This window comes from Tarenaya hassleriana, unplaced genomic scaffold, assembly GCF_000463585.1.
Source record: "Tarenaya hassleriana unplaced genomic scaffold, ASM46358v1 Cleome2, whole genome shotgun sequence".
Taxonomy (NCBI): domain Eukaryota; kingdom Viridiplantae; phylum Streptophyta; class Magnoliopsida; order Brassicales; family Cleomaceae; genus Tarenaya; species Tarenaya hassleriana.
This window is the reverse complement of record NW_010965372.1, coordinates 6767427-6792351: the sequence shown is the minus strand read 5'-3', so window position 1 is coordinate 6792351 and position 24925 is coordinate 6767427. Positions and strand designations below refer to the sequence as shown.

The window sequence follows — 24925 nt, the reverse complement described above, 5'->3', positions numbered from 1 at the left end:
AAATAAAAAAGAAACAGAACATGAACTAGGGTTTTTCTGCTCACCTCACAGCCACAATTACGGAGGTTAAAAAAATAATCGAAGTAGGGTTTTCTCTTGTTTCCGTCTCTGCTTATATATATACACACACACATACATTACGCTTTAAGACCATTTTCGGTCGTCTTAGTTGGCTATTCCTCCATTTATGTTCAAGCCTCTGTTAGGGTTTCGTTCTTCTCTTCTTTCGATTGATATATCTTCTAAAATAATTTCTCGATTGTTGTGATGAATAATAGCAAATAGTTGTAGCAGAGATGAGAAGTCATCTTCCTCGGTGACGGTAACACATCCCTCTAAGAAGTTCTCAGCTCTTCCTCCCAAAGATTTCTCTCTCTTCATCTCCTTACTTTTTTCGATCTTTGATCTTTGTAATGAAATCCGATGTGGGTATTGGTCGAGGTGACGATAGAAATTCACAAGTCTGTCAATCCCCTGACTTCTGTGATGTATTTGTGATAATCCCGACAGGTTCTGATCGATCTACAAAACCCTATCTCGTGTCTCTTTTTTATTTTTTTTCCTCCAAAGTTTTCTTGAAAAAAAATTCCATCTTTTTTCATCTGGGCAGATGATGAATCTCATGTTAACAAATGGGTAATTTGCGTCTGAGATTATTTACCTTGATGCTTTATCACCTTGGAGAACTGATGCCCAAAACCAAATGTTTTTTTTTTTCTTCCATTGACAATTTCCTCGAATAAACCTATAAACTTTCCTGTAATTGAACGTCTTTTTGAATTCTGTGAAGATGCTCCTGGGCAGGTGATGCAATTTCTGGTATGGTTAATGGGTTATTTGCGTCTGAACTACAAATTTGATGCTAAATCACCTTGGAGACCTGATGCCCTTCACAATTTTTTCTATTTGCTAAACAAATTTCTTCCAAAAATATGGTAATTTGAAAATATGGTCATGTACTGGTAGGAACATCGTCTTTTGTCTGAAGGCTTCATTTATCCAATTCCACCAGACAATAATTATAATAAAAAAAAATTGCACCGAATCAAATGAGAACCAAAGATTGACCATGGTAATATAATATCCATGCCAGTAATCCTTACAAGACTGACTTGTCACACGAGAGATTGAGATTCATCACCCATCCTTTGAAACAGAACCCTCACAGAAAGTTACTTCTTTACCCCATCGACGACATTACAAAATCTGAAGTGTTTGAAGATGAAACTCACATCACATGATGGTACAACGGCTGCCCCGTTCATCGTTTTGCTGGGAAGGCATTTGCTGGAACCTATTAGCCTCTGATGGGTTGTATGTGAACTCTGATGTGTCCAGACCATACTGAATCAATGCCACGAAAAAACCAAACCATAAGCCTTTTCCTTTTTCTTACATAACGGTTCTGCAGTAGGTGAGTCTGTCTATATATGTTTACCTTTTCCCTCATGCGTGTACTCCAAGCATCATCCCGGCTTGGCGGTTGAGGAATGGCAGTAGTAACTGGGACACCAGTTGCAGTAACGGGTTGGCGGTTGAGGAATGGCTGCCTGATCTGTTGCCTTGGCACAATGATATCGTCATCGCTGTCATAGTCTGGTGGTGCATTAGCCGCTCTAACCATAAGGGCCAGCAAGAACAGCAAAGCCTGAGGAGTAACAGAACAACAATAATAAATGACAGTAGCTGGTCTGAACCATCATCAGACAGTGCCCTTGATTGAATTAGGATAGAATTAATGAGAACACAATGATAAGTTGATAGCCAATTAAGCGATGCTGCATGCTCTAACCTCCAAGACAACTGCTCCAAGAGCAACCCACTTGACAATCTTCCAGTTATCTTGCAGGAACATATAGATCATGTCGAAGTTTCCAGTTTTGTCAGCTGGGATTTCCTACAGAACGAGTATACAAAAGGATGAGCCAAGTTACACAGAGTTTTTTTCTTCAGAAGGCAACAAGCGATTTTGAGGATAGACACAGAAAGAAACCTGACCTCTTTCCAGCTCTTGTCAAAGAATATAAATGCTGCGCATCCAAGCTCCACTACGACCAACAGGATCACAAGTGCAGAATACTGTGCTCAATTTAAGGAAATAACAAGCCACAATTTTGAAGATTAATACAGACAGAAGTTTCAGAAGCATGGATATGATGACTTAGGTCACACACACATGTATGCATTTCGATATACAAATACCTATACGAAAATGGTGACGTTAAACACACACACACACATGTATGCATTTAGATATACAAATATCTATGTGGAAAATGATTAAGATAAAAAAAAGGTTCAGGCATTAAGGATACGCAAGACAAGCAGCAGACATTCCTTGTGCAAACCCCCAGACATCCACAACACGAGACAACAAACAGAATCACTCCAATACCAATGAACAAGTATATGAACCTGCATTGACACAATACAGAAAACAAGAAATCTCAGGCCGGAAAGTTAATAAAAAAACAGAAGTAAAATAAATTAAATGTCGTCGAAAGATAATATCAGACATAGACAGATGAAGTTAATAACCAGTAGGGAGTATGGGGAAATACCAAGGTTTAGGCAGCTTGTCGAAAATATCATTTGATAAAGAGACAGCCATGAGCATGGGACGACCGAGTGAGATATAACCATCACCGCTAGTCTGAGCCACCATATGAGAATTGTCCGTTGCTCTCTGGTACTCCACGAACAAGTAGATGCCATACCCGACCATGCCAAGCCCCACAAGAGCCAGCAAGAAGTTGAGTAACTTCAGCAAACACTCCAAGCAACCTCTACAAGCCATTTTGTTTACCACTCAACGGATTGGCGATTTCGCTTCGTTTTGCCCTAAATTCATCAACCCCGGGATTGATCCTTGAGCCAAAAAACCCACGTTCAGGAAAATGTCAGCTACTCAATTCATCGGTTTAAATCTAATCAAGCAACCTCTTTGCATGTATATGATGGTCAAACGAATTTCAGATTGACTTTTGTAGAAAACTATTTCTACAACTCAGACATGCTTCACTATAAAGCCGAATCCGACGAAATCATCTTCCGTACCAAAGGATTCTACACAAATTTCTCCTCGTATTAACTGCAGGTGCGATCTAGAACAATCAACCTTCCTTAGTCGATATCGAAACAGAAACAGTAAAATCGAGATACAACGGAGAGAAAATAGACTGGGAAAATCTGCACCCACCAAAGTCCGAGAAAATTTTCAGAGAAATCGCCGAGGGAGAGATCAGATCGGGGATCGGTTTCTTAAATTGCGAAATTGAAGCACGGAATTGACGAGAGAAAAAGAAAGAAATGGAAGAGTAGGAGGACTCACGGAGAATTCCCAGATTGGATTTTCGATCTCTGCAAAGTCTCGATGAATTGGTCCTTGCCGACCAGAGGAAGAGATATAGTAATAAAAAATAAAAAAATAAAAAATAAAAAATAAAAATCGAAGGTCGGGCAAATTTCGGACACCTTTTGTTTGTTTTTATGTACCATGCAATTTTTTTTTTCAATTTTAAAGAAGGATATGACCTTGGTCCACTCAGTTATATAATTATTTTTTTTAAATGAATGTAATCTATTGGCATATTTAGTTTGGTCTACGAAAAATAATGTAAATTCGAGTAAAAAGCAGAATGTAAAAAGTAAAAAGAATATGTAAATTATAAATATATGAAATTAATATCTTTCCTTTGGACGATATTTTCTTTACTAACATCCCATTAAAAAAAAATCAAAATTAAAGAGTACAAGTTGTGAGTACGTTTTTAAAGTTGATGTAAATGAAGTTAAATAAGGTTTGCGTCTCATTACATTCAATTTCTGATATTCGCCTCCAGGCCAATAGAATCGATTATAAAAACACTCTTACAATCGATGCTTATATTAAATTTGATATCCTAATTGATTGAAAAAAACATTTATTTAATAAAAATATATTATTTTTATATCCCACTACATATTTTTTATAAAAAAAAAATCATATTCATTTTAATATTTATTCGATTCGTCATCCGGTGACGTAGACCGAAATGAAATGGTCGACCGCAGTTAGGTGGAGGCTATATTCAGAAACTATAGAATAAAGAATAAAATGCATGTGGGGAGTGCCCAATAAGATTGCAAGAATTCCGATTTGTCGCCGACCAAAGTCTACCACTTCCCGTTACCGACCGAATCAACCAGGTGCGTCTTTCTCCCCTTCCTTGGATCTACCGATTGCTGCTCGCTCCTCTTCTCCGAATCCGTTTCCTTGAATCGCTTTTTCCCCCTTCTGTTTCCCGAGAAAATCTCGAGCGAAACAAACGGTGAAGATTGCTAAAAAGAGCCGAAATTTTATCGATTTGATTAGTACGTGTTGTCTGATCGGTTCGCCGGTTAGGGTTTTTTTTACTCCGCTGTTGATTCTGTCTTAATCCTATCGGTATCTGTTTGTTTCCCGAGAAGATCTCAACGGAAATTTTTGATAAGGGAAAATCGAAGAATGCGCGTTGACTTTGTTTCGCTCTGATCGTGAATCGGTGGCCATGGGCGTTTTTTTTTTGACGTTTTCAGGTCCTTTAACGGGGAATCGGTGACCGATTTTCCAGAGCTCAGGATTTGGAATTCTTTTCTAAGTTCTGATCAGGATTTTCTTGTCAACCAAACAGGAAGACATTGGTTTTGTTGGGTTTTGTCATGGACTTGCATAGCTCTGATCTCTTACGTTTGTGATGTCCTAAGTTTCTATGGATAAGATCTCCATTGTTTTATTTTTATAAAGAAGATCTCCATTGTCTCTCTGGTCAATTTGGTGTTACACATTTTCACAACTCTTATGTGAAAATGTGACTTTCAATTGTCCTAAAACACAAAGCTTGAACTGATTACTTGTCAAAAGACTTATGCTTTTCATCACTCAGATGTGGATCTTGTAGTCATATTGGTGGAGTCTGTTCACTGTTTTCATGCAACATATCAATCAACTTATGTTAGATGGATCTTGTCCCCTTGCCAAATTGCAGAAGCAGGCATTGATGGAACAACCGAGCGAAAAGGCCCCTCAGGATCAAGCCCGGGAATCTCTCATCGCGATAGCGTACTCCTCGCCAGAGGAATCTAAGCCATCAGATGTTTCGCCCGGCAACAATGACATTACGAGTGGAATCAGCATGGAAAATGGCGATGAGGCGGAGAGACTCCGGTCTGAACTCATCTCACTTTCCTACACCCAGTCACCGGATGTTGGTGCTTCCCCGTTGCCCAGCAATGGATAGCGGTTTGCAGAAATGTATAGTTTGTATTGAAAGGTCATCTTCTACGTGCCAAAAGACAGGAATTATACGACTACGTTCTCTGTGTGTTAGATATCTGTCTTAAATGATAAAAGCCTGTCTGGTCTCTCTTGACCTATATTTTGTTCTGGGCATGAATGATGTAAAGGAAAATGGAGAGTAATCCACACAAGCTGAGGAGAAAGAAACACGAGAATTGATAGATTGATCTTTATGGTGGGTCAGTTTGTGGATTTTCATTGTTTTTCTTCTTTTTAGGGCTAGTGAGAAGCATCTTCTTCCTCGCAGAACTTGGTGTATTCCTTTGGACCCATCAAAGATTCCAGCTCCGAGGGACTGCTTGGCTTCACTTTGATCATCCAGCCATCTTCATAAGGGCTCGAGTTGATCTGTACAAGTCACAAAAGCCAATTGACGTGAGCTCATCAAATCTGTCAATAGAGGTAAATAGATTTCGATCTTGCTCGGTTTCATGGCAAAAGGCCTTCGCTTTCTGAGACATACCAGGCCGGGCGAGTCGGCGAGTTTTGTGTTGATTTCAATGACTTCACCGGAGATGGGGGAAATGATTTCACTCGTGGCTTTGACACTCTCCACAGCTCCAAAGGCTTTGTCTTTGTTAACTGAAGCATTCTCTTCTGGCAGCTCCACAAACACCACTTCACCTAGATGGTCCTGACATAGTTAAAAAAACGTGCTTTGTTTTGTCACAAGATTCTCCATGGGATGGGAACCAGCTCTAAGCTGTGTTCATGGCAAAACCACAACTGGGTTCATGGCAAAACTCGTGAATTTCGAATCTTTCTGAAATGGGATGGGAGATTTTACAAGGAAAAAAAGCCAAAAAATGCGGCGACTGTATTAATTTTTGGGATACCTGGGCATGGTCACTGATGCCAATGATAGCCACAGAGCCTTCATGTTTCACCCACTCGTGTGAACTCGCATACTTCAGCCCCTCCAACACTAAAAGCCAAAATCCACCCAGAAACGGAACACCCATCAACAATTTCAGACAGCATTCCCAGAGACCGTTCTCGAGCAAACATGTCTGGAAGAGAATTTACCTGTGGAGAAGCATCTGGAGATGGAGAAAGCGGGAGAGAGGTTAGCCTTGGAGGCGCGAGAGAGCTTGAGAGCGTTGGCTGTAGAAGAAGCCCACATTCTCAGAGCCATCTCTCTCTTTTTTTCCTTTGTGAATGGGTTAATGGTACAAGGGAAAAGGGTCTTAAAGTTTCCATTTGGTGTTTGTATCTTTAGATGTATGGTAGACATTGAAGGCCTCATCTTAAGGTGTTGATCAAAAGTGTCACCCGAACCTTCTGATTGGTTCAGATGGTTAATACCGTTGACGGTAATTATTATTATCATTATGATCATCCGTCATCGTATCTTGTGTCATAATAATAATAATAATAATAATATTAAGTTCACATAATAGATCATTGTAAGTATCCGATATGACGTACTAAATCTCACCATATGTTTCAATGTTATAATATAACAAAAAAAAAAAAACAATTTTCGATAGTGGAACCAATATATTGTTGCATCTATTACTCTAATATCGAGCATATGTTTTTTTGGGTATGATATCGAGCATATGTATATGTTATTCTAATATTAAGTGAGATTTATTTTGACCCTTAGAATTTAATGAAATTGACAAATAGTAAGAAAAGTATATTACAGACACTAAAAACTAATCATATCACCCAAATATGTGTTTTAAATTACAATTTAAAATTGTGTGTTTCTGTATTCGATAATTTTTTTTTATAACCAGAATGATTATCTAGGTCTTCGATCCGATTACATCTACTCTAGGATCGAGATCAAAATTTATATATAGACTATTTTGGTTCAGAAATTTTTTTTTTCCATCAATAGAATCGAATCCAAAATATTGAAAATGACTTTATACCTTTTCAACCACCAATTGTTAGATGTGTTCTCTAAATTTGTGTTATATTAAAATGATTTGGTTAGTTCGTAACTGCGCTTATGAATTTTCGAATTTATAAGATTGTGTATGTTGATTTGAAAAATAATTTAATAGATAATCATATATTTTTTTAAAGAATTGTTTTTATTCATTGACAAAAAAAAAGAATTGTTTTTTATTTGCAGTGTTATGGTTTATTAGATTAGTTCATGATGAGGCCCATAAAGCCCATTAGTTTTATGGGCGAAACAATAACTTTAAGGTCGAAGAAAAAACACGCGACAACCCCCCCAAGCGTTCAAACTTCAAACTCCCAATCGCAAGCATGGCGCGTTAGCATCACGCGCCTATTTCGGGTGGATTGTAACCCACCGTTTTTGCTTGTTTTCTCCGGTTTCAAAATCTTGGCGCGTGAAGATAAATTTTTCAGCAAGAAATATCTTCCCGCCGTTGCCATAATCGATACATTTGCTCTACTTTCGACTGTATGTATAAAATCTTTGCGATTTATAAAACGAATTCTCACAATTTTCGAAATAAATATCGTATTTACTGTTAATTTTTCTATTTTTTCCATTTGTTTTCAAAATGGCTGCATCAAATATTTTATAATGAGGTACTAAAAACGTATAAATATTGTTTGCCATTAGCTAGTGCCTATTATCACATTTTTTTAAAGAACATCAGTAAGCATTTAGGTCAAATTATAAGGTTTAACTTTTTACGTATTTATATTTATGTTTGAATATCTTATAATTGATTATGTAATATTCTAGTACTAAATACTAATTTAAAATATTATTTTTAACTGATTCATATATTTTATATCATACTAAGTTTAACATCATTATTTCTAAATTTTGATAAAAAAAAATTACACAACAATACATGAATTTTAACAAAAACTTTCATAATAATATTTGAACTTGAACAAAAACTTTCAATTAAAGTCTATAAACCAAATCATTAAAAACTGTAACAAAAAAAAAAAAATTAATACTGATTTGGGATTGACATGGCGGCGATACATTTAGTATTCCAATATACCTATGTTAGTGTTACATCAACTAAAAATTTGTTCAAAATAGTCAAAGATTTTATATGAAATAAAATAATAAATTCCTGATTTTTATCTAAAAAATTATCAAATTTAGGATTTTTTTCGATATTTTTGGATACAATAGATTTTATGTGAAACATTTTGATATATTTTTTCAAGGGATTAACCCATTATATATATATATCACTTAATACTAGAGCTAAACAGAGTAATACAATTACAAATTAATTTTTTTTGTAAATAATTTTTCAAACAACTTAAAAGAGAATCATTTTCATAGGATCTAATAAAAAAAATTTGTATGAAATTTACAGGCTAAGCAGCAAAATTTTAATTACACAGCACAAACCCTACAAGGCGGCTGCTCGTCCATTGCCTTTGGGCATTTTCTTGGATCCACCTACGAAACATTAACAACCCCAATGTTTTATCAGAGACTTAAACTAAGCTTCTCAAGAGGGAAACAGAACGACAAACAAACATTTGGACCAAGAGGAAAATTATTTTGCTTACCATCTTCGACATCCTTGAGTTGGTAGAAGTGAGGAGCTATTTCCACCAACCACTCCGGCTTCAACTCTGTCACCTGAAACAATCCCCAGGTTCGGACAAATTTAGGATTATGCTCATCAGTTCATGAACGAAAGTATGAACCCAAGAAAAACATTTATTCACCTGGCGCATATATTCCTTGGTGGTCAGGACAAGTTCATGATATACCACCCATCTTGGTAATACCTGAGGCCCAAACCAACAAATTTTCAATTGATTTTTCAGGATCAGATTCTGCGATTCATTAACACACAGACATGTGATTTAGGACAGTGTACTAACCTGAGATAGTCCTGAAGTAGGATGTATGTATACGGTTTGTGGATGTTTCACTGTTCTATATGACCCATTCTTCTGTAATTTGGCCGAGTGTGGGAAGAACCCTGAGAAAGTAAACAAGCTTGTTAGGAAAAGAAAAGAGCAAGCATGCCATACGAAGTTGAAAATCGATAATTATTAAATGGAGGATTTAGAAATCCGCACCAGCTACTATAGACTTCTTTATTGAATCATAGTCGTTCAGATTGGCGGTGAGTTCTATTTCAACTCTCTCGAGAAGCCCTTCCAGTTGGTCCCGTATATCTCTGGCCCTTTTCATACTCCTGACCTGAAAAGGGTCAAATGAACAAATACACCCAAAATGGGTTATGCAAAATGCTTGAACAAAATGGTAAACAAGCACTGGTGAGCAGGAAAATAGAGAAGAGAACATACCTGGATGTAGTTCTCATAGCACCATTGAGTTGAATAATTTGTTTCCTTCCAAGAACTGTAAACCTTCAGAACAACACAAATAGAGACGGCAAACATAAATTGCTAACTGCAAAACCTTCTCATTCATGAAGGGAGACTTAAGAGAATAAGAAGCAAGCACAACCCAGTAACAATTTGAACAACATATGCCCAAGTAGAATATCAAGCGCGACTTTTAAACACAAAATACATTGACAGAAGCAGAGGAGAACACAAAATACCAACCTTTAGCAAAGCAATGTGATCACCAACATTCCCGGTATGGAAATTCAACCTTGCATTGTCGGCATGAACTTGCTTATCCTTAGGGCGGTAAAATATTGAATTTCCCACAGATAACATGCAGGCAATCGAGATTATTTCATCAGAGCACTTGTATTTTTCAGAAGCAACAATCATCTTGGATAGCATAGGATCAAGTGGAAATTCTGCCATCCTTCTGCCAACTTTAGTCAATTCACCATGTTCATTCAGAGCACCCAAAGCAAAGAGCAACTCCAATGCCTTGAGAAGAGCTTCAGCAGGTGGGGGGTCCATGAAGTCAAAGCAGAGCAGATCATTAATTCCGAGACTCTTCAAAGCAAGAACCACGCTAGCAAGATTCGTCCTTTGTATTTCCGGCATTGTATTGTCCTCCAAGTCCTGGTAGTAATTATAAGCCGTGTATAATCTGTAACACTCTCCTGGACCTGTTCTTCCTGCTCGACCACATCGTTGATTTGCTGAAGCCTTAGAAATAGGAGTTATAAGCAAAGACTCCATCCCAGTCCTCGGGTTATATGACTTCATCTTGCAAAAGCCCGGGTCAATAACATACTTAATACCATTAATGGTTAATGATGTTTCAGCAATATTCGTTGCCAGCACTACTTTCCGTGCCCCTTCTGGAGTTGGTTCAAATATTTTCGCTTGCAGTTCAGTTGGAAGGTTTGCATATATAGGGCATATAATGAGTTCGGGAATCTTTGCACCCAAACCTCTTATCCTGTGCTTCAAGATCTCGTCAGCAGTTTCAATTTCCTCTTGACCAGTGAGGAAGACCAAAATATCTCCAAGTGGCCGTTTCACATGGATATCAAGCACTGTAACTATGGCCGCATCCAGGTAGTCTGCTTCTGGTGCTCTTGTATGGTGAATCACAACCGGATATCTCCTTCCAGGAATTCTGAATAATGGGGCAGAATCAAAATAATCAGAAAATTTTTCTGCATCCATTGTCGCACTGGATATCAATAACTTCAGATCTGGTCGAAACCGTGTTATATCCTGTCACAATAAGAAGGCACAATCAGAATATCCCAAAGATCTGACCCTGAGTACACGAGTAAACAGTACGCAGTATGAAAATTATGCTTGCCTTTACTAGTCCGAATAGTATATCTGTTGACAGAGTTCTTTCGTGAGCCTCATCCACAATAATGACACTGCAAGGTTTGCAATCAGTAAGCAGAGCAGTTTTGCTATGTCTCATAACAAAATTATGCCAGGAATATCCATTACCTGTAACTAGCAAGATCTGATTCTCCAAGTAGCTCACGCAGCAGCATTCCATCAGTCATATATTTCAGAACTGTTTTTTCTGAAGAACAATCTTCAAACCGAATGGAATACCCAACCTGCAAATGATTAGCACCAATAGGGTCTAAAACCTTCACATTGATAAATCGACAGTCGTGTAAAAATCAATTGCTAGTAGCAAAAGACGTCTAAACAATGTGAAAACTAACAAAAAACATACATACCTCGTGCCCAAGTTTAACACCCATTTCTTGAGCAACACGAACAGCAACACTCATAGCTGCAACTCTTCGAGGCTGCGTACAACCAATCTGTATTTGATAAAAGAGATCTGCTTTACCACCAGTTCTAAAACTTTCAAGCCATCCAAAACAGAGGTCATACACAAATGTTCTTTTCCTAAACAACCCCCGGCCTGTAACAATTTGGCTTCTAATAAATACGAAAAACTCTACACAAAACAATGAAAGATTATGTTCACTTGCATTTAACAAATTGATAACACTAACCAATTTATAGACAACTTCTACGCCAAAAGTTTCTCAGTTTATGTGTTCAAGGGAATAAATGCATTAAACTATAGGCCGCAATTAAGGACAAGTAGTAGGACGTACCTTTCCACGCTTTGTGTAACCAGCTTCGTGAAGATATTGTGGTAATTGGGTAGTCTTGCCTGAACCAGTTTCCCCCAAAATGATAAGAACCTGGCAGCATGAAAAAAAAACTTTTGATTACATGTAAAAGGGGGGAAAACAATTAAGGAAAGAGCAAAACTTGGATAATTCCATGACCAAACAATTCAATCCACTCAAATCCAATGTCTGAACAGTACTATTTTTGACACAGATTGATAGAAAGAACCCATCCTTCTTGTCATGAAATAATTTTGGACAACGGCTTTCTTTGGCATATAGTTGGTAAATTAAAAACAATGGCACCGATATGAAAGTTAGAATTACCTGATGTTTTTCCACAGCCGCAAGCAGTTCATCACGATATGGATAAATCGGCAGGCATTTCCTCTCCTCCTGATACATAAATATTAAATGCAAGAACCTACCATAATACGCTTTGATCTCTCCTAGGAACTTGATAAAAGTAAAATATTATAGTTCGCATGAACCTCTTCCCAATAAAAATATCCTAAAAAGAGGCTTGGGAGAATTGATTGAATAGACAGAGTAAATGGGAAAAGAAGAGAACCTAGCACCTGAAGCATCTCAAAATCTGATTTTGCTTTCGAATCTTGAGACGGTTCAGTAGGCATCTCATCTTCATACTGCAATGACAAAAACATGGAGTTAGCTTTATATCAGCATATGACCGAAGCATACATCATGCTCAAGAAACATAACCGGCCTACATTTTCACCAGCCAAGACGGATGCCTTTATGAAGTCTATTTGGTCCTCAAAAACATACCTACAAAAAATTTACTTCAATCCTCAACTCATGGTAAAAAGAAGTCCACAGAAAACTTTTGCAAGACGACATTAAAAAGTACTTGCGACAATGGTAGAAGAACAGCAAAAGAGCAAATAGCAACAAGTCTTACTGATAATCACCAGATGCTTGTTTCTTATTCTTTGCACCAAAATTTGGTGTCGCTTTTCCTGCACACCAAAATTAGACAACGCCAATTACATCATGGTAAACTAGAGACAAGAATGTAGTCAAAGAAGTAAACAAGAGATTAACCAATCTGCTGGTCCTCCCAAGCTTCTTGCCCAGCAAAGGGATTCATATTGTTCGAAGCATCTGGATCCCTAATCAAATAAGATATTTTAGTATGCCCTTAAACGTTTTGCGTAATAAAAAAGATATATCACGGGTGTAAGTAGATAAGAATGAGCAGGATTACTTGCAACACACTGTCACCTCACCTGTATCGTTGCACAGCAACAGCGAATCTCTTCTTTTGGTTAACACCCCCCTCTAGATCATAAGCATCTGGCATTCGATACTAAACTCAGAGGGTTGGAACTTGGAAGAAAGTAAAGTAAGTGTTATCATGTATAACAATGCTCAAAAGTCGAGATGAACAAAATCCAAATCAAATGCCCCTTGAAGCATGCCACATAACAAGGATATATTCAGAGGGCAAGGAACCAAAGAAAGAACCCAGGAAAATGCAAACATTACCTCCTCTACATTATCAGTGTCTTCTGTTCTTCTCTCCAAGACCTCAGAAAGTTCTTTCCTGTACCTGTCAAGATATCGGATCGAACCTTGTTCGGTTAACCAGGAAAAAAGACACCAGTATCTGATATAACCTTTTAAATGTGAATACGACCATGACATTGTGTTACCTGGTAATTCCTAGGAATAAACCAAGAAAGGTATAACACTTACCTATATTCCCTAATTTCTGCTTCAGAGACCTTAACACCTTCAAAAAGATGTGGCTCATCTTCTATATCATCCCTGAAGAGGAAAGGAGGAGAGGAGAAGAGTCAGTGAAAGAAAAAAGAGCAAAAATGAAAATAACAAAACAGAAGTCACACTTGAAACGGAAAACATTTCTTTACGGAAAAAAGGACATAGTCATATACCTTAGTTCGTCTAATTTCTTCTGTTCCCTTTTCTTCAAATATTGTTGTCTTGAGACTTTCCTGAAACAAACCCAACAGGACAATGAACAACAATTACAGTAAACTAGCCTTCAAAGATCACTTCAACAAGTGGGAACACAGTAAAACATGGTAACTGGGAGAGCAGAAGTTTCATCCAAACTCCTCAGCAAAACTATAATCAATGGACATCACAACTGCAACTTTCTATAGCAATTACAACCGTGGATGTAACAGTTGATGCACAGATACATTCTTCATTGTTGGTCTTATGACAATCATGCTTGGCAACTACTCTATCTATGCATCTCTCTTTCTCAAAGCAATTGTACGAGCCACGAACAAAAAAAGAGCATGGCTAATTCATCAAGGAAAACACTGAACGTACCTTAAAGACCCAATATCATCCTCCTCCAAAGCATTGGCTCTCCGAACAGCCTTTTCTGTTTTGTGATGGAAAAAAAAAGTCCAAAATGAAACCACAGCATGGAATAATATTGACTATATTTGCATGTAACAAAGGAATGTTGATTCCTTAGGCCATACCTTGCTCTTTTTTTGACGACTTTTGCTCTGTTAGCTGCACACATATAAAACAAAGGAAAACGTTACTAACAAAAAGAAAAAGTATATAGAACTTGCCGCCGACAATTCTGTCCCTCCTCGTTCTCTTGGTCTGAAACCAAATGACCACAAAAACAGCAAACCCAAGGGAAAACTTCAAGCAAGCAACGAGATTAGATTTTGGAGGATGCATAAATCAATATAGTATAAAAGATAATTCTGATTTATATAACTTTTACTTTGGAAAATCCGAACGGATGCAAATCTCTTCCAGCAAAATCAAACAATCGAACTTAAGCAAAATCAAAGTTTCACACAACAACAGTTACCCCAAGTGAATATTTCCGGCAAGCAACGAGATTAGATTATGGAGGATGCATAAATCAGTTAAGTATAAAAGAGAAATTCTGACTTATATAAACTCCTAGTTCTTTCGGAAATCCGAGCAAATACGAATCCCCTTCACCAAATCGAGCAATCGAACTTAAGCAAACCACTATCCCTAATTTCCTATGTGAACAGATGCTAGGCGAGAAATCCATTTACTGAGCAGCGACCAAAAACAAATTCGACCGAAAATAAAAAGGGTTTACAGAGAATCGTACCATTGTTACTGGTAGCCTGAGTGATCTCGGGAAGCGGCAGCTGAGTTGAGGCTGAAAAAGGGGAGAAAGCTCTCCGTCCTTGGTTCTCCTGTAGCTGGATCCTCAAGAAACCGCAAAAATGGCAAGAAACAGTAGTTTGAAATTTTCGGCTCAATTTATAAGGAGACGGGCAAATCACGCAAATTAGAACGAATTAGTAAATGTCTACTTTAGCCTTCAGTAAATGGGAAAAGACATGTATATCCTTAATTAATTAAAACGTGTGAAATAAACGTTACCTACCTGCGTAGAACTTAAAAAATTAAGTCTCCTATATTTCACTCTCATTGCAACTTCAAAAAAAAAAATACATGAAGAAAAGGGAAAGAATTGAAACCGATCTACCAAAACCTATGGTCGTATTAGTTGGAATCTTCCCATAATATTTGGTCGGATCAGATTTGACACTTTTATAAGTATTTTCAATTTTCAAAATTGATTCAAATTTCTACACGAATGCTCAAACCACTCATAGCTACGTCATCTAAATTCAACGTGTAAATTCAACGTCACCATACGATGTTAATCTGGAGTTAGAAATATGTTAAAAATTGGAAAATTCAGTTTTCATATGTGCGTTTGAACATGGTTTATATTTTAATGCGGAAATCAGAGAGTTGAATGTTGTACTTAATTTAATTAGGAAGTTCGGTTAAAGTTCAATATTTAATAATAATACAAAAAAATTATGGGTAGTGAAATGGAACTAATACATTTCTTAATCAATTTATAAGGATCCATAAAAGCTATTGGACCCATCCACGCGCACCACTGTGCTTAAAATATAATGTATTTTATTTAGCATTCGATAGTTTTTGGATTAAAGAAATTAATTTTAAATTTTACGAAATTAAATAATTTTTATTTTTATAAATTATATTAACTATATACATAATTTAATATTTAAGTCATATGTATATAGTTAATATAATTTATAAAAATCAAACTTATATGAAAAATATAAATTGAATCACTAAATGTGTTTAGAGATATTTTGATAATATAATACTTTATAAAAGTAGATCAATTTCAAATTTGGTTTGAGATAGATTTTTTGTTTGATTCTTTTTCAAGATTAAAACTTTTTATAGAATGGAAAGTTTTAATTTAAATTTTTGATTTTGATATTTTTATTTTTGGGTATTTGAAAATTTAAAAAATTGATTTTCTTAATTGATTTTTTCATCCAAATAATTTTTCAAAATTTTGGTAACCAACTTACGTTTTTAGATTAAAAACATTTCGAAAAATCTATCCATTCAAGAACCCTTTGTACATAATTGATGTTTGAAAATATAAATATTTTTTCAAACAACATAAAGAGAACTACTTTCATAGTATCTAATAAAATTTTTCGTATTGAAGTTACAGGTTAAGCAGCAAAATTTTAATTACACAGCACAAACCCTACAAGGCGGCTGCTCGTCCATTGCCTTTGGGCATTTTCTTGGATCCACCTACGAAACGTTAACAACCCCAATGTTTTATTAGAGACTTAAAACTAATTTGCTTCTCAGGAGGGAAACAGAACGACAAACAAACATTTGGACCAAGAGGAAAATTATTTTGCTTACCGTCTTCGACATCCTTGAGTTGGTAGAAGTGAGGAGCTATTTCCACCAACCACTCCGGCTTCAACTCTGTCACCTGAAACAATCCCCAGGTTCGGACAAATTTAGGATTATGCTCATCAGTTCATGAACGAAAGTATGAACCCAAGAAAAACATTTATTCACCTGGCGCATATATTCCTTGGTGGTCAGGACAAGTTCATGATATACCACCCATCTTGGTAATACCTGAGGCCCAAACCAACAAATTTTCAATTGATTTTTCAGGATCAGATTCTGCGATTCATTAACACACAGACGTGTGATTTAGGACAGTGTACTAACCTGAGATAGTCCTGAAGTAGGATGTATGTATACGGTTTGTGGATGTTTCACTGTTCTATATGACCCATTCTTCTGTAATTTGGCCGAGTGTGGGAAGAACCCTGAGAAAGTAAACAAGCTTGTTAGGAAAAGAAAAGAGCAAGCATGCCATACGAAGTTGAAAATCGATAATTATTAAATGGAGGATTTAGAAATCCGCACCAGCTACTATAGACTTCTTTATTGAATCATAGTCGTTCAGATTGGCGGTGAGTTCTATTTCAACTCTCTCGAGAAGCCCTTCCAGTTGGTCCCGTATATCTCTGGCCCTTTTCATACTCCTGACCTGAAAAGGGACAAATGAACAAGTATACCCAAAATGGGTTATGCAAAATGTTTAAACAAAATAATAATAAAACACTAATAGGGAGCAGGAAAATGGAGAAGAGAATATACCTGAATGTAGTTCTCATAGCACCATTGAGTTGAGTAATTTGTTTCCTTCCAAGAACTGTAAACCTTCAGAACAACACAAATAGAGATGGTAAACATAAATTTCTAACTGTAAAACCTTCTCATTCATGAGGGGGGGGGGGGGGGGAGCACAACCCAGTAACAATTTGAACAACATATGCCCAAGTAGAATATCAAACGCGACTTTTAAACACAAAAAACATAGACAGTGTCAGAGGAGAACACAAAATACCAACCTTAAGCAAAGCAATGTGATCACCGACATTCCCGGTATGGAAATTCAATCTTGCATTGTCGGCATGAACTTGCTTATCCTTAGGGCGGTAGAATATTGAATTTCCCACAGACAACATGCAGGCAATCGAGATTATTTCATCAGAGCACTTGTATTTGTCAGAAGCAACAATCATCTTGGATAACATAGGATCAAGTGGAAACTCTGCCATCCTTCTGCCAACTTTAGTCAATTCACCATGTTTATTCAGAGCACCCAAAGCAAAGAGCAACTCCAAAGCCTTGAGAAGAGCTTCAGCAGGTGGGGGGTCCATGAAGTCAAAGTGGAGCAGATCATGAATTCCGAGACTCTTCAAAGCAAGCACCACGCTAGCAAGGTTCGTCCTTTGTATTTCCGGCATTGTATTGTCCTCCAAGTCCTGGTAGTAATTATAAGCCGTGTATAATCGGTAACACTCTCCTGGACCTGTTCTTCCTGCTCGACCACTTCGTTGATTTGCTGAAGCCTTAGAAATAGGAGTTATAAGCAAAGACTCCATCCCAGTCCTCGGGTTATACGACTTCATCTTGCAAAAGCCCGGGTCAATAACATATTTAATACCATTAATGGTTAATGATGTTTCAGCAATATTCGTTGCCAGCACTACTTTCCGTGCCCCTTCTGGAGTTGGTTCAAATATTTTTGCTTGCAGTTCAGTGGGAAGGTTTGCATATATAGGGCATATAATAAGTTCGCGAATCTTTGTACCCAGACCTCTTATCCTGTGCTTCAAGATCTCGTCAGCAGTTTCAATTTCCTCTTGACCAGTGAGGAAGACCAAAATATCTCCAAGTGGCTGTTTCACATGGATATCAAGCACTGTAACTATAGCCGCATCCAGGTAGTCCGCTTCCGGTGCTCTTGTATGGTGAATCACAACCGGATATCTCCTTCCAGGAATTCTGAATAACGGGGCAGAATCAAAATAATCAGAAAATTTTTCTGCATCCATTGTCGCACTGGATATCAATAATTTCAGATCTGGTCGAAACCGTGTTATATCCTGTCACAATAAGAAGCCACAATCAGAATATCCCAAAGATCTGGCCCTGACAACATGAGTAAACAATATGTGGTATGAAAAATTAGCTTGCCTTGACTAGCCCGAATAGTATATCGGTTGACAGAGTTCTTTCGTGAGCCTCATCCACAATAATGACACTGTAAGGTTTGCGATCAGTAAGCAGAGCAGTTTTAATATTTCTCATACAAAATTATGGCAGGGCATGAATATCCATTACCTGTAACCAGCAAGATCTGGTTCTCCAAGAAGCTCACGCAGCAGCATCCCATCAGTCATATACTTCAGAACTGTTTTTTCTGAGGTACAATCTTCAAACCGAATGGAATACCCAACCTGTAAATGATAAGCATGGGTTTAAAATCCTTGCATTGATTACACGACCATTGTGTAACAATCAATTGCTAGCAGCAAAAGACATTCAAACAATGTGAAAACTGACAAAAACCAACGTACCTCATGCCCAAGCTTGACACCCATTTCTTGAGCAACACGAGCAGCAACGCTCATAGCTGCAACTCTTCGAGGTTGCGTACAACCAATCTGTATTTGATAAAAGAGAACTGCTTTACGACCAGTTCTAAAGTTTTCAAGCCATCCAACCACAGGTCATACACAAATGCTCTTTTCCTAAATGCAATTGGGCCTCTAAAAAACTGGCTTCTGATAAATATGGAAAACTCCGATGCAAAGCAATGAAAGGTTATGTTTACTTACATTTAACAAATTGATAACATTAACCAATTTATAGACAAGTTCTACGCCAAAAACTCCTCTGTTTATGTGTTCAAGGGAATAAATGCGGCCGCAATTAGGGACAAGTAGTAAGCAGTACCTTTCCACGCTTTGTGTAACCAGCTTCGTGAAGATATTGTGGTAATTGCGTAGTCTTGCCTGAACCAGTTTCCCCCAAAATGATAAGAACCTGGCAGCATAAAATTGAAAGAAAAAAAGAAGAAGTTTTTATTACATGTAAAAGGGCAGAAACAATTAAGGAAAGATCAAACTTGGATACTTCCATTACCAAACAATTCAATCCACAAAAATCTAATGTCCGAACAGGACTATTTTTGGCATCGATTGATAGAAAGAACCCATCCTTCATGTCATGAAATGATTTTGAACGCCATTTAAAAACAATGGCAAAGACATGACAGTTAGAATTACCTGATGTTTTTCCACAGCCGCAAGCAGTTCATCACGATATGGATAAATTGGCAGTAATTTTCTCTCCTCCTAATACATAAATATTAAATGAAAGAATCTATCAGAATACGATTTGATCTCTGCTAGGAACTTGATAAAAGGAAACTATTATAGTTCACATGAATTTCTTCCCAATAAAAATATCCTAAAAAGAGGCTTGGGAGATTTAATTGATTAAACAAAGTAAATGAGGAAAAGAGAAGAAGCTAGCACCTGAAGCATCTCAAAATCTGACTTTGCCTTGGAATCTTGAGACGGTTCAGTAGGCATCTCATCTTCATACTGCAATGACAAAAACATGGAGTTAGCTTTATATCAGCATATGACCGAAGCATACATCATGCTCAAGAAACATAACCGGCCTACATTTTCACCAGCCAAGACAGACGCCTTTATGAAGTCTATTTGGTCCTCAAAAACGTACCTACAGGGAAATTACTTCAAATCCTCAAATCATGGTAAGAAAAAAAGTTCACAGAAAACCTTTGCAAGATGACATTAAAAATACTTGCGATAATGGCAGAAGAAAAACAAAAGAGCAAATAAGCAACAAGTCATACTGATAATCATCAGATGTTTGCTTCTTATTCTTGGCACCAAAATTTAGTGTCGCTTTTCCTGCACAACAAAATCAGACAATGACAATTACATCAAGGTATACTAGAGACAAGAATGTAGTCAAAGAAGTAAACAAGAGATTAACCAATCTGATGGTCCTCCCAAGCTTCTTGCTCAGCAAACGGGTTCATTTTGTCCGAAGCATCTAGATCCCTAATCAAATAAGATATTTCAGATGCCCTTAAACATTTTGCATAAAAAAAAGAGATATCACTGGTGTAAGAAGAAAAGAACGAGCAGGATTACTTGCAGCACACTGTCACCTCACCTGTATCGTTGCACAGCAACAGCGAATCTCTTCTCTTGGTTAACACCCCCTTCTAGATCATAAGCATCTGGCATTCTATACTGAACTCAGAGGGTTGGAAGAAAGTGAGATAAGTGTTATCAGGATTAATGATGCTCAAAATTTTAGATGAACAACATCCGAATCAAACGCCCCTTGAAGCATGCCACATAACAAGGATATATTCAGAGGGCCATGAACCAAAGAAAGAACTCAGGAAAATGCAAACATTACCTCCTCTACATTATCTGTGTCTTCTGTTTTTTTCTTCAAGAGCTCATAAAGTTCTTTCTTGTGCCTGTCAAGATATCGGATTGAACCTTGTTCGGTTAACCAGGAAAAAGACACCAGTAACTGATATAACCTTTTGAATGTAAATACAACCATGACACTGTGTTACCTGGTAATTCGTAGGAATAAACCAAGAAAGATATAACGCTTACCTATATTCCCTAATTTCTGCTTCAGTGACCTTAACACCTTCAAAAAGATACTGCTCATCTTCTATCTCATCCCTGAAGAGAGGAGGAGGAAAGGAGAAGAGTCAGTGGAAAAAAGAGAGCAAAAATGAAAATAACGAAACAGAAGTCAAATTTAATACCGAAAACCTTTCTTCGAGGAAAGAAGGACATAGTCATATACCTTAGTTCGTCTAATTTCTTCTGTTCCCTTTTCTTCAAATATTCTTGTCTTGAGACTTTCCTGAAACAGAACCCAAAAGGACAATAGACAACAATTACAGTGTAAACTAGCCTTCGAAGATCACTTCAACCAGTGGGAACAGAGTAAAACATTGGTAACTGGGAGAGCAGAAGTTTCATCCAAACTCCTCACTAAAACTATAATCAATGGACATCGCAACTGCAACTTTCTATAGCAATTACGACCCAGGATGTAACAGTGCATGCACTGGAACATTCTTCACTGTTGCTCTTATGACAATCATGCTTGGCAACTACTCTATCTATGCATCTCTCTCTCAAAGCAATTGAACGAGGTACGAACACAAAAAGAGCAAGGCAAATTCATCAAGGAAAACACTGAAAGTACCTTAAAGGCCCAATATCATCCTCCTCCAAAGCATTGGCTCTTCGAACAGCCTCTTCTGTTTTGTGATGGAAAAAAGTCCAAAATGAAACCACAACATGGAATAATATTTTCTATATTTCCATGCAACAAAGGAATGTTAATTCCATACCTTGCTCTTTTTTTGACAACTTTTGCTCTGTTAGCTGCACATGTAAACAATCAAGGGGAAACGTTACTAACAAAAAGATCATAGATTATATAATAGAATATATTGATAAGTGAAAGATTTTTACTAAGGCATACCTTCCGCGTTCGTGCAGCATCACGATCTCTTAAGTGCTGCTCCAACTCCTCTCTCTCTTTCTGGTCACGTAACCTTTCTTCTTCAGACTGCATGCCACATACGCAGCAAAAAGGTGTTAACAACAATTAGAATATATAAAAATTGATTCTTACCACACACAGATAACTACTCACAAACAAACAATAATTAATGTGAAGTGATGGATTTATGCAATACAGACTACCAAGATCCAAACAAAAACTGAAACAGAAGCACCCTTGAGTCGTCAGATATACCTCTGACCCATCATCCTCATCTTGAGAAATTCTTCTCTTAACTTGCCTATCATCATCTTTAACAGCCACCTAAATCATTGCATTCATTCAAAACAAGTATCACATAATCAGAAGAGATTGCAAGCTATGTGTAACAGTAAGAACGATAAGGAAATCTGTCAGTGAGGAGAAAAAAACTATACTTCGTCATCATCATCTTCTGAATGCCCGCTTTTCTTTCTGAACCTTTTCCTGCCTTTATCTGATTTTTTAGTTTCAGAAGCAGAAGACCGTTTTTGATCAATAGTGCCCCCATCTTCATCTTCTTCATCATCGGCATCCAAAAGAGCGTATGTTTTCTGCTTCCTCACCAGCATAGCGGCCTCTGCTTCCTGTTGCTTATAAAGCTGATGGAAAAAGAAACCAAAAACAATCCAAAATTAGAATTATGATTAAGCCATATAATCAACAAAAACTTTCAACCAAAAACATGACATCCATATTCAGAAACTCACATTCGCACCAGTCACTTTTCGGGGAACTCTGGCATACATTTCCTCAGCAAATGAACGAGTTTCACTTGATGAAGAAAAGCCATACTCCGCCAACTCATTCAGAAGGTCAGTGGGTGATTTCGAACTTTTAGCTGCACCGAGAAAACTCCATTTATAACATACAACAACATCCAAAGAATGTTTCGTTAGCTTCAGGACCAGAAACAAAAATGGCAACCTACCTTTTGCAATGAGATATGTAACTACGGCATTTTGTGAATAACCCAGTAGAACCATCAGCTTATCCGAGACCCAGGTCTTTAAATCGTTGCTCCCCATTCTCCCTGCATCGAAACAAACAACGAACCAAAGATGTGATCAATGACTGCATATCAAACTAAGTCTAACACTTCAAGAACTAGGTCGAATCATAGACTGCATACTAAACTAAAATTTCAATTAATTAGTAAAGCAGCCCCTTGAACTCTCGTGTAAGAGGAGCCAAACCTTCAAAATTCCAATCTCCAGGCCTACTCTTTTCATTAGGAGACAATCTCAAATTCAAGCAATTTTTAGGCTATTCAACCATTAACCATGAACTTGTCAAAATGATGCCACTGATCGTAAACAACGAACAAAAATTCATCACAACATTACGCTTATGATTAAGATTTATTTAACATAACATTTTACTGAACATAGATTCAACATAACATAAACCAACATCTGTTCGACATAACATAACGGGGTTAGGGTTTAGGGTTTCAACCCAGAAAATCAACACAGCCTGCCACAACCCAGAAGCGATAGAAGTCGAAGAAAGGGATAGAAACGAACCCGGAGATGAAGTCGAAAAACTCGAAAGCCGATGAAAAACCCAAGAAGGGATAGAAGCCCAGGAAGAGACGAAATGGAAGAAGCCGAAGAAGAAGACGAAATCGAAGAAGACGAAGAGGAGGGGTTAGGGTTCGACTATGGAAGAAGGGTTAGAGTTCGATTTGGGGGAAAAAGTTTATGGGGTTTTTTAAATCTTTTTAAATGAGCCGGTTAACCCTGAACCGGTTTAATTTTTATCGGTTATTTAATTTTGAGAATTGATGATGCGCCAATTAATTCATTCTGATGTAGCACTCATGACGTGGAATCCACGTAAGTTGGTATTTACGAGTCAAAATTGGTCAAAAACGGTAGCATTCCAATAATATAATTTGCAAGTTGATGAATTTATTTTTTGGGTTTAACTTTCTACCATTTTACAAGTTTAGGAATTTAAATTTTCATGAGATTTACCCTAATTTGTAATTAAAAGTTCAACATTATAAATAACAGTAAAAAAGTTTAAAAAAAATGAACGGTAATCAGATAAATCTCAATAGTAATTGGTTTGGGCCTTTTGAGCCATAAGTATACTCAAATATATAAACCCAATTCAATCACTTTCTACATTTGTGTTTTTTTAAACCCAAAAAAAAATCGATCGCAGCCACTGTGATGAGTTCGGTTTGTGCCTTGAAAATTTACTAAATGCAAATATATACATACATATATATTACCATGTACATATATGACATACGAGCAAGAGCGTTATTTAGAAAGGAAAAGACGGCATGGTGTTTGCAGCTGCACCGTGTAAACGGCAAGTAGTTTAAAGTCGCCAAGTGCTTTTAGTCTCAGGTGGGCCATGGTTTGTGGAATAATTTCTGGGACGCTTCAGACAAGCATTCTTTCAAAGCTGTCGGTTATGTAGTTGTTGTTTTTTTATTACAACATACTTATAAAAAAAAAAGTTTAAATTATTTTTTTTTTAGGCCTTTTTGCTTCTGCTATACATAAACCCTCACTCGGTCCATAGTTTTCCACTCTAAAGATCTTCTCACCTTTCTTCTCCAACTAAACTGCTCTCCTTTCTGTCCTTTAGACACCATCCATTACAAAAGCTTCCACTTTCTCCTTCTTTCTTTTTTTTGTTTGAAGTGGAAGTTTTTTTTTATTTCCGTGAGTTCCTGTTGTCTGGGAAGTTCACACTGTTAACTGTTCATGCTGAATTCGATCAAACTCTGTTTCTGGTTATATAGTTTCAAGAAACCAAAGGAAGCTGAGTTATTCCCATAGACAATGCTTATGTTGTGCAGTGATTCCATGCTGCACCCTGTTCCTGACAAGAGATCAAGCGTTTCCAGATATTCAATCGATACAGCTCCAGGGTTCAG

At 37.2% G+C, this 24925-nt stretch overlaps 4 protein-coding genes and 1 long non-coding RNA gene across 6 annotated transcripts; 1 reads left to right on the top strand and 4 right to left on the bottom strand.

The window, feature by feature from the left end:
- Nucleotides 1-1047: 1047 nt before the first annotated feature.
- Nucleotides 1048-3438, bottom strand: LOC104812751 (tobamovirus multiplication protein 2A-like). 2 transcript variants are annotated; one of them, XM_010540075.1, is made up of 7 exons: nucleotides 3332-3438; nucleotides 2562-2868; nucleotides 2316-2415; nucleotides 1999-2079; nucleotides 1793-1897; nucleotides 1439-1648; nucleotides 1048-1344 (listed from the first exon to the last, which is right to left on the bottom strand). In XM_010540075.1, exons 2-7 carry the CDS (start codon nucleotides 2795-2797, stop codon nucleotides 1234-1236), a joined length of 843 nt encoding a protein of 280 aa, XP_010538377.1. In that variant the 5' UTR covers nucleotides 2798-2868; nucleotides 3332-3438; the 3' UTR covers nucleotides 1048-1233. The 2 variants fall into 2 exon arrangements, with proteins under 2 accessions (XP_010538377.1, XP_010538378.1); XM_010540076.2 differs by lacking the exon at nucleotides 3332-3438 and adding an exon at nucleotides 3200-3322.
- A 627-nt stretch (nucleotides 3439-4065) lies between these two features.
- On the top strand, nucleotides 4066-5397 carry LOC104812749. The gene is made up of 2 exons (XR_771631.1): nucleotides 4066-4188; nucleotides 5007-5397. It is a non-coding gene; the product is annotated as an uncharacterized LOC104812749 (long non-coding RNA).
- Nucleotides 5398-5450: 53 nt separating this feature from the next.
- On the bottom strand, nucleotides 5451-6496 carry LOC104812750 (glycine cleavage system H protein 3, mitochondrial-like). Its single transcript, XM_010540073.2, has 4 exons — nucleotides 6344-6496; nucleotides 6154-6242; nucleotides 5781-5951; nucleotides 5451-5665 (listed from the first exon to the last, which is right to left on the bottom strand). Exons 1-4 carry the CDS (start codon nucleotides 6450-6452, stop codon nucleotides 5537-5539), a joined length of 498 nt encoding a protein of 165 aa, XP_010538375.1. The 5' UTR covers nucleotides 6453-6496; the 3' UTR covers nucleotides 5451-5536.
- Nucleotides 6497-8505: 2009 nt separating this feature from the next.
- LOC104812748 (pre-mRNA-splicing factor ATP-dependent RNA helicase DEAH1-like) lies at nucleotides 8506-14954 on the bottom strand. Its single transcript, XM_010540072.1, has 23 exons — nucleotides 14843-14954; nucleotides 14220-14253; nucleotides 14062-14116; nucleotides 13656-13715; nucleotides 13456-13527; nucleotides 13246-13309; nucleotides 12987-13066; nucleotides 12802-12869; nucleotides 12659-12716; nucleotides 12468-12525; nucleotides 12315-12383; nucleotides 12064-12132; nucleotides 11719-11808; nucleotides 11329-11415; nucleotides 11087-11202; nucleotides 10944-11010; nucleotides 9812-10852; nucleotides 9548-9610; nucleotides 9317-9440; nucleotides 9116-9216; nucleotides 8957-9019; nucleotides 8795-8867; nucleotides 8506-8681 (listed from the first exon to the last, which is right to left on the bottom strand). Exons 1-23 carry the CDS (start codon nucleotides 14843-14845, stop codon nucleotides 8632-8634), a joined length of 2565 nt encoding a protein of 854 aa, XP_010538374.1. The 5' UTR covers nucleotides 14846-14954; the 3' UTR covers nucleotides 8506-8631.
- Nucleotides 14955-16198: 1244 nt separating this feature from the next.
- LOC104812747 (pre-mRNA-splicing factor ATP-dependent RNA helicase DEAH1) lies at nucleotides 16199-23706 on the bottom strand. Its single transcript, XM_010540071.1, has 28 exons — nucleotides 23553-23706; nucleotides 22958-23059; nucleotides 22737-22867; nucleotides 22425-22628; nucleotides 22243-22311; nucleotides 21967-22053; nucleotides 21833-21866; nucleotides 21685-21739; nucleotides 21277-21336; nucleotides 21078-21149; nucleotides 20869-20932; nucleotides 20617-20696; nucleotides 20434-20501; nucleotides 20291-20348; nucleotides 20097-20154; nucleotides 19944-20012; nucleotides 19692-19760; nucleotides 19360-19449; nucleotides 18981-19067; nucleotides 18745-18860; nucleotides 18598-18664; nucleotides 17466-18506; nucleotides 17212-17274; nucleotides 16978-17101; nucleotides 16777-16877; nucleotides 16618-16680; nucleotides 16456-16528; nucleotides 16199-16338 (listed from the first exon to the last, which is right to left on the bottom strand). The coding sequence occupies exons 2-28, from the start codon at nucleotides 23052-23054 to the stop codon at nucleotides 16289-16291; spliced, it is 3150 nt and encodes a 1049-aa protein (XP_010538373.1). The 5' UTR covers nucleotides 23055-23059; nucleotides 23553-23706; the 3' UTR covers nucleotides 16199-16288.
- Nucleotides 23707-24925: the final 1219 nt, after the last annotated feature.

Excerpts from the sequence above, each read along its gene's own strand:
- LOC104812751 (XM_010540075.1), bottom strand. The coding sequence starts at position 2,797 with ATGGCTTGTAGAGGTTGCTTGGAGTGTTTGCTGAAGTTACTCAACTTC. Across the intron at positions 2,416-2,561 it reads GACAAGCTGCCTAAACCTTG|GTTCATATACTTGTTCATTG; the intron begins GTATTTCCCCAT and ends GTGTCAATGCAG. Across the intron at positions 1,649-1,792 it reads TTGGAGCAGTTGTCTTGGAG|GCTTTGCTGTTCTTGCTGGC; the intron begins GTTAGAGCATGC and ends GTTACTCCTCAG.
- LOC104812750 (XM_010540073.2), bottom strand. The coding sequence starts at position 6,452 with ATGGCTCTGAGAATGTGGGCTTCTTCTACAGCCAACGCTCTCAAGCTC. Across the intron at positions 6,243-6,343 it reads CTCCAGATGCTTCTCCACAG|TGTTGGAGGGGCTGAAGTAT; the intron begins GTAAATTCTCTT and ends TTTGGCTTTTAG. Across the intron at positions 5,666-5,780 it reads TCGCCGACTCGCCCGGCCTG|ATCAACTCGAGCCCTTATGA; the intron begins GTATGTCTCAGA and ends TGACTTGTACAG.
- LOC104812748 (XM_010540072.1), bottom strand. Across the intron at positions 13,528-13,655 it reads AAGAAATTAGACGAACTAAG|GGATGATATAGAAGATGAGC; the intron begins GTATATGACTAT and ends TTTCCTCTTCAG. Across the intron at positions 13,310-13,455 it reads GCAGAAATTAGGGAATATAG|GTACAGGAAAGAACTTTCTG; the intron begins GTAAGTGTTATA and ends ATATCTTGACAG.
- LOC104812747 (XM_010540071.1), bottom strand. The coding sequence starts at position 23,054 with ATGGGGAGCAACGATTTAAAGACCTGGGTCTCGGATAAGCTGATGGTT. Across the intron at positions 17,275-17,465 it reads ATCACATTGCTTTGCTTAAG|GTTTACAGTTCTTGGAAGGA; the intron begins GTTGGTATTTTG and ends GTTGTTCTGAAG. Across the intron at positions 17,102-17,211 it reads GCTATGAGAACTACATTCAG|GTCAGGAGTATGAAAAGGGC; the intron begins GTATATTCTCTT and ends GTCCCTTTTCAG.